Source organism: Chinchilla lanigera, unplaced genomic scaffold (assembly GCF_000276665.1).
Source record: "Chinchilla lanigera isolate Chin_1 unplaced genomic scaffold, ChiLan1.0 scaffold00009, whole genome shotgun sequence".
NCBI lineage: Eukaryota > Metazoa > Chordata > Mammalia > Rodentia > Chinchillidae > Chinchilla > Chinchilla lanigera.
In genome coordinates this window covers 2,994,406-3,005,211 of record NW_004955410.1, presented here as the reverse complement: position 1 = coordinate 3,005,211, position 10,806 = coordinate 2,994,406, and the positions used below count along the sequence as shown (strand labels likewise).

At 39.6% G+C, this 10,806-nt stretch overlaps 1 protein-coding gene across 1 annotated transcript in view; it reads right to left on the bottom strand.

The window, feature by feature from the left end:
- Pclo (piccolo presynaptic cytomatrix protein) overlaps positions 1-6,867 on the bottom strand; it is a gene marked incomplete at its 5' end in the record, with an annotated part of 335,712 nt that extends 328,845 nt beyond the window's left edge. The window contains 1 exon segment of the mRNA XM_013510507.1: positions 5,595-6,867. Coding sequence (XP_013365961.1) covers positions 5,595-6,867 — 1,273 coding nt within the window.
- Positions 6,868-10,806: the final 3,939 nt, after the last annotated feature.

The following is a 10,806-nucleotide window of genomic DNA, read 5'->3' as shown; positions in this document are numbered from 1 at the left end:
GCCTAAACATAGTGGGTGCAAGGAAAGTGCCTGAGTACTTTTGTTTTTGTCATTACTGTTGTTTAGCCGTATAACTGGAAGAAAATTCTGGGTCTGTATTTTCCAGGTCTTTAACCAGGTCCATTTGTAGCCTCAACAGGCCACTGAGATTGGAATGTTTTCATTATCAGTGAGATACTTTCTTTACATCTTTCTCAAGAATAGCAAGGTTTTTAACGTTACTTATGTTTACTGAATGAACTTTTATAGTTTGGTTTATTTGTTTAGCTCAACTACATCCTTCCTGTGGTGCCACTGTTAAAATGCCTGGTTAGGTTTTTAAGTCCACTTGTCTGCAGTGACCATCTCCATTCTTTGGTGTGAGAAACTGACAGAAGTCTTTCTGCACAGGGAGCTCAGCTTCCATCATCCCTCTCCTCCACATGAGGGCAAATCGGATGGCAGAAGGCCAGGGTCTGCATACAGTAACTGTGCACATCTGACTCGTGGTTGAGTCCGCTTTGCTTCTCTGTGACACTGTCACCAAGGAAGAGCTTTCTTCCCAAGTCTAGGCTTCTTTTCAAGGGCTTAGTCTTCATACAAAGGCCCTCCTTTGGGAAGCTCTCCTTCATCTGGAAAACATTCTCTGGCTTTAGAAGGGAAAAATAAATTCTTTTCCATCAATAATACCACATTTTGTATTTATTTGTAACCCTTACTAGGATACATGTCCTCCCCAGTGAGGTAACAAGAGTCCAACTGTCTTATTTATTTTTACTGTATATTTTTAATTTATGCTTTGATTACTGAAAAACCACACTCCTACTTTTGCTATCAACTAACCCCAAGTTTTGGCTTTTCTGAGGTGTCCTCAGTGGTTTTCGGCTCTTTCCAAACTCCTTCCCATCTCCTATTTTCTTCTTATCTCCTAGGCATCTGCAGCACACTTATGTTACCAGTGCTTTTAAAAAGTACCATGCTTTCAGTCTTTTAAAAAGTAGGCCCTTTAAAAAGAGACCACAAGCATGCGTGCTGTCTGTCTTCCTTTTGAAGAGGAATTGTGTTGCAATCTCTCCTTAAATTTAAGGTGACAAAAAAAATCTCTGTGCTAAAAACAGCATACAGGGAGAAAAGATTAACCTCTTTCCTAAAAGCGCGTCTGGTTACTCCACCATGCAGGATGTCTGACGAGCTGGCTTCCTCACAGCTGCAGTCTCTGGATACCTGGCACAGCTCTACTCGTCTCTCACCAGCTCCTCCTAACACACCTCCCACATGTGCTCACACTGTTTCTCTGAGGAGACTCAGGAGCAGAGCAAGACCATCCACCCAAACAGGTGGCCAGTGAGGCCATTTCAGCTGGCTGAAGAATGTCAGTCACTCAGGGTTCTCTCTTTCTGATCAATTAAGGTTTATATGCAAGACTAGGGCTTTTCCTCCCCCAAGGTGATGGTCATGGCTTTTAATAAAATTTCTAGTTTCAGCCAAGAGACTGATGAATATAATGTGAATGAAAAATATTTCTGCAAAACCCTATAATCATTTTGACATTAACATTTGGTTCATTATCAACATTCTGAAAAGTGACAGGCCATTTCAGAAGAGTTGGGAAAATTTTCAAACATTACAGACAAGTCTTTTAATCTGCCCATAAATCTACCTTGCCTGAGGCTATACACCAGAGTAGATAAAGCAGATCAACAAAAACAACAATACATATGCTCCTGTCACCAATTAGAGAGAACATGTTTGTTTTCTGTGTCAGAAAGCAAGCCCAAAGAGAGGACTTGTAGTGTTAATTCCATTAATGGACCAGCAGGAAGAAGTTACTGCAGCTACTTCTCTGGGCAGCAGAAGTCTAGGCTTAGAGCCAGTGGATTGGAGGGTTTAGGTGAAACGCCACCTATCCCAACAGCCTCCGGGGATGGCAGGTATTTTCAAGGTCATCCACTCCACATGGACGCTTGTGTTGTCCAGGTGTCTGTGTGTGGCTGTGGTAGGGGCAGGCTGGCAAACTGAAAACCAAAGCAGGAAATAGGACCTAAAACACACAGCTAACTACAGCTACCTTTGCTGTCCTTCTTCCCCAGAGCTGGTAGCCACTTAAAAAGCCACAATGGCCACAAGAAACACAGTCATAAAACTTTTCTTGTCCTTACAATTCATAAAACCAGGGTTCTATTTTGCCTTCAGGCTGCAAAAGTAATAATATAGTTACCTACACATAAATATCAAACTGGAAAAAATTCATGTCAACTGAAGTATCAAAGAGCGTCTTGTCTCTGTCCCTATCTGCATGGAAAATCTGGACATTGAACACAATCTGAACATTTAAGAGAAATCTGCAAGATGTAGAGGTTACTTTTTTATGGAATGTATAACAGTTTAGAAATGGTGGTCATCCCCACAACCTTACCTACCTCACACCTTACCTGCAGGAACAGAAGTTTTTAGCCTCTATCTAGTTCTAACTTCCCAACTCTGACCTCCCAATTCAGGAGTTTTAGAAATTGACCATGTGGTGAAAAATATTTGGGAAGATGCCTTTCTAGAGTTCAGAATTAGAATTTTGGATTGCATTCTTCCTTATGAGGAAAAATAAATGAATGGTAAAGTGAAGTTATTAATATTACAAACTAAAAGGCCTTAGACTGCTCTCATAGAGCCCAAAAACTATGATACCATATCTATACGGAAGACAATGTATAAGCAAACTTGAAAAGCCAAATTTATTTAAAACATTATCTGTGCTGCACCATATTGCAATTTTAAAAGCACCTCATATATTTAAAAATTCTTCCTCATGCAGATTTTTTGTTAATCCTCCAAACAAGGCAATGTGTTGGACAGAGAACTAGTTATCATAGTTTCACATTTCAAATGGTGGTGCCACTGGAAAAGGCATGCACACACTGCGCAGCCCAGTCACCAAGGAAAGCCTCCCTTCACTCAGAGAGCCAGCCCCTCCCTCTGTAGCTCCCACTCCATACCGCTCCTCCTTCCACCTCACCAGGCTCTGTCCGAAGTCTGTGTTCTCACATTCCTGCTAACACACTTCCACTTCCATGAAAACAGCTTCAGTCCCCCCTCGAATTGCATCTGCTTCTTCCTTTGACCTCAGCACGGTATCGCTTTTCTCAAATGAATAAACAGATTTAGGACCAGAAGATTTGGTTTGGGTTCTGCTTGGTAATTTACTATCTGGATGAACCAACAACCAAAGTAACCATAGCAATACCTGGAACACCAGTTTCCTTATTGGTATACTTGAAAAATAGAATATATCCCCATATAATTATTAGGAAGTTTAATTTAGATATAAGAAAAAATTATTGAAAGCCCTATGCAAGTCTGCTTGTCTCTCCCCTGCCACACATACCTCCTTTCTTATGTACAACTTTTATTTCCCTATCTCTAACAAATATTTGGTTTTGTTGTAGCACTTCATCCTTCACAAGTACACATTCAATACAAATTTAGAAAGTAAGTGATCAAATGTATGACTACATTAACCCAGGTATGTTTCATAAAGTAGAATTCTCATCACCACCTATTAAATAAGAAAGGCAAAAACACGATTTCAATCCATCTCCAATGTTATTGCCCACTCTGCACTCATCACACATGCTAGCCTAGACATATTCCTGACTCCCTCAATATACCTGCACATTTTTGTCACCAGGTACTGGGCCGAATTACTGACCTCTTCATGTCTCCTGTTTATTGCAATGGCACTCACCCTCACTCACCCAGCTTAGATGCCACATTTACCAAGAAGCTTTCCTTCATCTCACTCTCTGGAGACAAGTGCTTCCCACTCCGAGGTCCATAGCATCGGCTCCTGGCTCTCACAGTCCTTTTCATCTGAGTACACATTAATCTCCCTGTGGTGCACTATCTAATTGAGTGCATCGTAGTCATGTTAAAGTCAGCATTTATGTTTTAGTTCTATTTCTATCCTGCCAAACATGTAGTAGAATATCTTCCATACTACAGACATTCAAAGATCTGCCTTCCAATAGTGAGTATACAGACAATAAATGTGGCTTCAATTTCCAACTGCATATTTCTGCCTAGTAAATTGTCACCACGTTAAATATAATAACTCCATGCATGCAGTGAGATCACCATGTATCATTTGAACACATTATACTTCATATTCCCATCAAGACAGGACACCATGGGCAGAAATATGTCTTTGTCAAAATTTAAAAAGCCACACATATTTAAACAAACTACATATAATCTATTTTCATCTATAGTTTGAATATAACATGTTATTAATTAAAATTTTATCAGAAGTGAATGGTTTATTTAAAAAGTTAAAGCACTTAATACGACTTCTGGTTAAAGGACTGAATGATTTTAGAAAACAACTAAAGATTGACAAAGTCTAAATTGAGATCATTTGTATTTTTAACTATATTTAGTATCCAAGTTAACATGAGTTATCAGCAATCATTACTGCTCTTGTCTTCTAGATTCTGTGTATAACAAGAGTACACAACCTCACTGCCCAGGGACATTTCACTCGCACGTGCTTCATCGCCTGCTGTCAGTTACTTCCTGCGCTGTCCACAGACATCACGCATGGACAGCCCACGAACAGCTGTCCTCCAGATGGACAACTGTGCCTTCTCTGAGTGGGACTATCAGATCACTTTTCAGAACGAACTCACACTCTCTTACACCCTCCACCTCTTCATCCTCACTTATTTATAGCATTATCCTGGCTTTACCGCCAGTTAACTCCAGGGAATTTCCTGGTTTTTCCATGGTTTTGTGGGGGTTCTTTGGTCCCTCTGCTCTAGAAAGCACACAAATCTCTATGCATTTGAACACTACTTTATTCTAGGCCTCTGAGTACTGAGTTAATACTGGCTGAGAATTACCTTTCCGTCTTCAACCTCAGTAAGCAGCTTGCCCTCCCCCAGGGCACTGCTGGCCTCTGTGTGATCTGACGGCATGGAAGGCTGGCCGAGGCACTGGCCTGGAGACACCACAGGTGACCTTCTGGGAGGACCCCCAACAATGCTGAGCCTTCTCTAAAGGTTTCACTCTGGGGCTGACCATGCTGCTGCTCATGACTCTCAACTACTGAGGGAAGCTTGCCCTCTGAGAGGATCAGATCACTTACAGGGAAGGGCAGACCCAAATTGAAAAATTCTTCATTTTATAGTAACACTGTATTTCCCTGCTGTTTTCCTAATACAAATGTAATCCTAGTTAAGCATACCAAAGTTTAATAGGTAACAGCATCAACTTCAAAGTTAAATATCACTGTACACTAAAGAATAATGTAGACTTTACACACAGAACTGAGCAGGCGCTCAGCATCTTTCAGTCAACTCATGCTTGTTTTTAATGTCAAGCTGTGGCAATATTTTGGGTTTATTGCTGAGAAAATATAAAACACTGATCTATAATTGACAGAAAAAAAGAAAAAGGTAGATGAGAAGGAGGAAGGTAGAGAAGAAGGGAGAAAGGAAGGTGGGAAGGGGGGGAAGGGAAGGGAATAGGAAGCAGAGGAAGAGAAGCCCATCCTATCAGTAACAAATCAAGTATCACATATGCAAGGGGCCCACATGCCGTAAGACCTGGGTAAATGCACTCACCTCGGTTAAATGAGGATTGGGATTAAAACCACAGAGGCTACAGACAGTGGTTTGACACTCAGTGCATGTGCTAAAATTGGCCTTTTCTGGAACATGCAGCAGAAGTTCAGTGGTGTTGCAAAGAGGACAGATGGCTTTAGAGGAGCCTTGTACTGGAATCTGAGTTACAGATGGAGAAGTTGGTGGTGGTTGTGGAGGTTTCCCAGTTACTGGTTTTGAAGGGTGCTGAGATAAGGGTTTTGCTGGGCTGGGCTGCTGGACTGGGGGCTTTGCTAGGCCAGGCTGTTGAGCTGAGGGTTTTCCTGGACCAGGCTGCTGAGCTTGGGGCTTTGCTGAACCTGGCTGCTGAGCTGGAGGCTTTGCTGGACTCAGCTGCTGAGCTGGAGTCTTTGCAGGCCCGGGCGTCTTGCTTGGAGACTGTGGTGCAGGCTGGTCAGCAGTGGGTTTTGGGGGCCCCGGCTGCTGGGCCGGGGGCTTCACTGTCCCTGGCTGTAGTCCTAGGGCCTTTGCCAGCCCTGGTTGCTGGACTGCAGGTTTTGCAGGCCCAGGCTGTGGTTTTCCAGGTCCAGGCTGCTGGGCTGGAGGTTTCCCAGGACCTGCCTGCTGCAGGGGTGGTTTGGACGGGCTCTGCTGTGAGGGCTTAACTGCCTCTCCATGCCCTGGGTCTGGCTGCTTAGCCTGAGGCCTGGCTGCATCACGCTGAAGTGGCAACTTTGCCGGATCTGTCTGAGCCGGTAACACAGGCCCCTGAACTGGCTTTCCTGTCGCCGGAGGCTGTGGTTTAACTTTCTCAGCTTGCTGGGAAGATACTGATTTGGGAGAGCCCTCTTGCTGAACAGAATCCCTGGCAGGTCCTTGCTGCTTAGGAACAGGCTTGGGTGACTGCTGTGATGGAGGTTTTGTGATTCCCTCAGGTTTTCCTTGCTCCTTGGGAGCTGTTCTTTGTTTCTTGGTGGTTTCTTCCTGGGATGTCTCAGAGTCTGATATCAAATCAAAAGGGTTGAATTTATTTACAACAGAGGAGACAGCACTTAAAGGGTTAACCTCTGAGAGGAAACCAGGCATCATACTGGATTTGTGCTCCTCCTTGAAATCAGTTCTGGATTTAGATTCTTTCAAGCTAATAGTGGAAGCGCTCCTTCCAGGCAATTTCTGCTCCAACCTAAAAGTGTCTGTAGTTCTGCTCTTACTGAGACCAGGCTGAACAGGATGCCCAGGGTCTGGAGGTTTCCCAGGTTGCTTTGAAGGGTGACTACTATCCAACTCTTGTTTCCTGGAAGAGTAGAAGAAAAACAAGTGAAATGGTGGACTACTATCCAACTCTTATTTCCTGAAAGAGTAGAAGAAAAACAGGTGAAATGGTGGCAGTTCCTTTAAATCAAATATAAAACAGTATTGCTTTCTTACATTCTCAAAATTATGTGTATCAATATGAGTAGAGGCAATTGTATAGCATCCTGTGAGTGATCAGAAAACTTAATGCTTTCATTATTTCTTTAATTAGGAAGAATTTTCAACACAGAAGAAAAGAAAAAAAATACAGTGGTACCTCAGTTCACAAACAATTTTGTTTGCAAACAATTTGGTCCATACACAAAAACATTTGGCAAAATTTTGTTTTGTTTGCAAACTCTACATTGGGTGATAAGCACACTGCAATGGCAGCCATCTTTCCTGCATAAATACACATGTGGCCATCTCTTCTAAAATCATGGAACAAATGAAGTTCTGACCTGAGGTACTACTTTATTTATCATGGACGGTGAAATTAAAATATGTAGTAAAGTCTTATAATGAAAATAATTAACATATGCTTAATTGAATCTCACCATATTTAAAACCTAGTTAAATATAGGTTTAATTTAAAACCTCAATAAATCAATGCAATGCTGCATTCAGTAAATATATGGTCACTAAGTATACTTTTTAAAATCAAAATTACAGTTAGCAAAGTCTCCTAAATACTAGCAGCACTAAGAAGTAAAAATAGTTATTTTGAAATGTAGGAGATTGCTGCAGGCTTTTCCTACTTGATTTTGAGAAGTCGTGTTGAGTGCACAAGGCACAGCATGTGGCATGGGGACAAGCTCGGTAACAGAGGTGAGACTACCTTTCCAGTGACAGTCTACTCACGGTGGCTCTAGAAAGATAATACAACTAAATACTACCTTTGTTAAACTTCCCTGAATGAGGATTGCTACTTTCATTACCGAGGCACTCTTGAGAATCTTTCTTGTACAAGTCCAAAGTTTTTATTTTTCCCTAACAGCCAACTTTTAACCTAAACTTTCAATGCAAAGTTAACAATACATGTTTAGTGAAACCTGAAATACAGCCTGGTACCCAAACAGTAACACTGGTTGTGGCCCCCACTTCTGGAGAGCACTGTGGCCGTCCTCAGATGAAGAAAATGCACGGTGACCTCTTTACTCAGCGTGTGCTACACCACTTGATTTGCCAATTACAGATTAGTAATTTTATTTACTTTTGACATTGACACAAAGATGTGACAGTGATTTTCAAGATTTCTTTTAATTCAGAGACAAATATTCAAGATAATTTCTTTAAAAAATAGCTCCAGAAACATGATCAATTTTAGATGACTATGGCTAAATAATTAAAATAGGTGTTTCTTATCCTACCAAATATTTAGCCAAAAGTCATAGCAAGTACGTTAATTTTTAAAATAAGTCATTCTTTACAAATGAAGTTATAACTAAAAGAATATTGCACACTATTACTATATAATCAGAAACATTTTGTTTTATATATCTCACTTCTTAGTTTTGGAAAATGTATGTTTCTCCTTAATGAAAAGAAAACAGAATAGAGAAACCATGGTTCCATAGCACATAAAATATTAAATAATCACAATAAACTGCCACAGATATTACTTCTCTCTATCAAAAGTTACCTGCTAGTGAGCCAGAATACAATTTTTTAGTTTTGTACTTTTCAATAATATTATGTTTTTCAGTACTTCCCTAATGATGTAGAGATTTGAGTAAGATCAAGATGTAAGACATAATAGAAACTAGAGAAGCAATATTTACAAAAAGCAAAGACTCAGGATGAAAGACAATAATTTATAAGTGGCATGAAAAAGTGATTTTTTTATTAAAAATGAATTAATAGTGCTGGTAGTGTAGCTCAGTAGTACAATGCTTGCCTAGTAGGTGAGATTCAAGGTTCTATCCCACAGGACGCCTTCCCCCACCAAAAAAAAAGACAGATTATTAGTTGGGGCAATTTCCTCCAGGAAAACGATTACAAAAAATAAACATTTTGGTGTGTCTCTGAAACCTGCACTTAAACAGGAAACTACAATTATTTATCTAGTTAATTTTAACAGTTCTATAATACAGAACCTGTTTTATTAAAAAAAAATTACACACTTGTATGTGCAGGAAAAATCCTTTTGAATGCTTCTTTATAGGGAATTCCTATGTGCTGTTTTTCCATATGAAAACAGAAGAAAATAAAAATAGATTATTTTCAAAGAGGTACATTGTTCAGATTTTTACATTATTCTACAAATATTTTTATTCAATTAATGTAATGTTCCACAGAAGGGATTAGACAAGTGACTATCGTACAAATACTTGTTCAGGCATTTTATTGAATCAGTTCCTTATACAGGATCCTATAAACCTGTCTATAAATGGAATACAAAAAATATATTCTTGAATTTACCCAATTATCTCTTCTAAAATATTATCAAACTTATTTTAATTGTTGTCTTATAACATTATTTAATTTATTCCAACTCATGTGCAACACAAAAAAATGAACTTCATAAATATTAAATACCCATGATAACAGTAAACACCAAAACTGAAAGCAAGCTGCCTGCACCACAACTTATCATCTATACTTCCTATAAATATGAGGTTATATTATGCTACAGAATTACCCTATCAGATAAGACCTATGTAGCCATTAAGGCTTACCCACAATTTAAACTAAGTTGCTATAATGATATAAATAAAGCAAAACACTGAGATCTGAGAGTGGGACATAGAAAATAAATCATTAAGATATGGTATCAGCTTAATGTAAAGGTGCCTTAATTAACTGCCTGTGTATTTATCATGAATTTTTTTTGGTGTAACAGTTGCCCTGATAAAAAAGAAAACGAAAATGTAGTCCATGTCTTATACACAGGACTGTGAATTCCTAGAGAGAAAATACATTTAGCTCATTTTTTGCCACTAGAACCAAGGCTGACAAGTAGTACATGAGCATTAATGTTTGATGAATTAATGAATAAATGGATGGTTAACAAGGACAGAACCCATGAATGAACATTTCGGGTTTTTGTTTTACTCTAATGTTTCTTGGATTCTTTTCCTGTTAGTTCCTTCTGAGATCTGAATGGATACATTCCATATTCATTTAAGAATAGAGGCTTAGCTTGTTGCTCTGGGGAACAAGCAGTTGTGCAGGTGGCTGCTCAGTGGGGGAGGCCCAAGGGGCATGACAGGAAATAGCCAATTTTGCCAGGTTCCAACTCTATTCTATCAGAAAAGTTTTCCAGTAAGCCATTCTCAGATGACACATCTCTAGCTCTAAACAGAATGAACAGAAGCAACAGAACTGCTCTTCCCTGAGTCTACAATGAAAGCATAATCCAAGAGCACTTCATTAGTTGCCCATCTTCTATCCTGTAGCTATCCATGCTACCTCCCTTTCCATTTCACTGTTGCTTCCCTACATTAGAACTGTTCTTTCATAAATTAGCAGAAAAAAATTCAGCTAAAATGAGGTCAACATATAAGGAAATACAGGGATGTAAAAGCTGCTGGAATGTAAAATATGACACATTTGAGAGTGCTGAGGCACGTGAAATTCTATGATACTAGAAATATAAGTAACCTTAGCAAGATCTATTAATTTTCATACCGTACAGCACACCAGAACTTACAGTTAACAGACTTACTCAAAGTGATAAAGCTAGTTAATCACAGAAACCTGGCAATCTGGCTTCCAGTTGGGGTGTACATATAGGGATTTCTCACCCCTCGCAATGACTTAACCCTGTATAAAGGAATAGAAATGCACCAATTCATAGCATTGTGTACTTTAATACACAACATGTCTATAGCCATCACACTGCCTCCCACTGCTCCTACTACCATTCTTTATAGAGTTTCTTTAAATTAAAAATCCAATGAGAACATCACTGCCAATTTTTAATTCTCACAAATTTCAA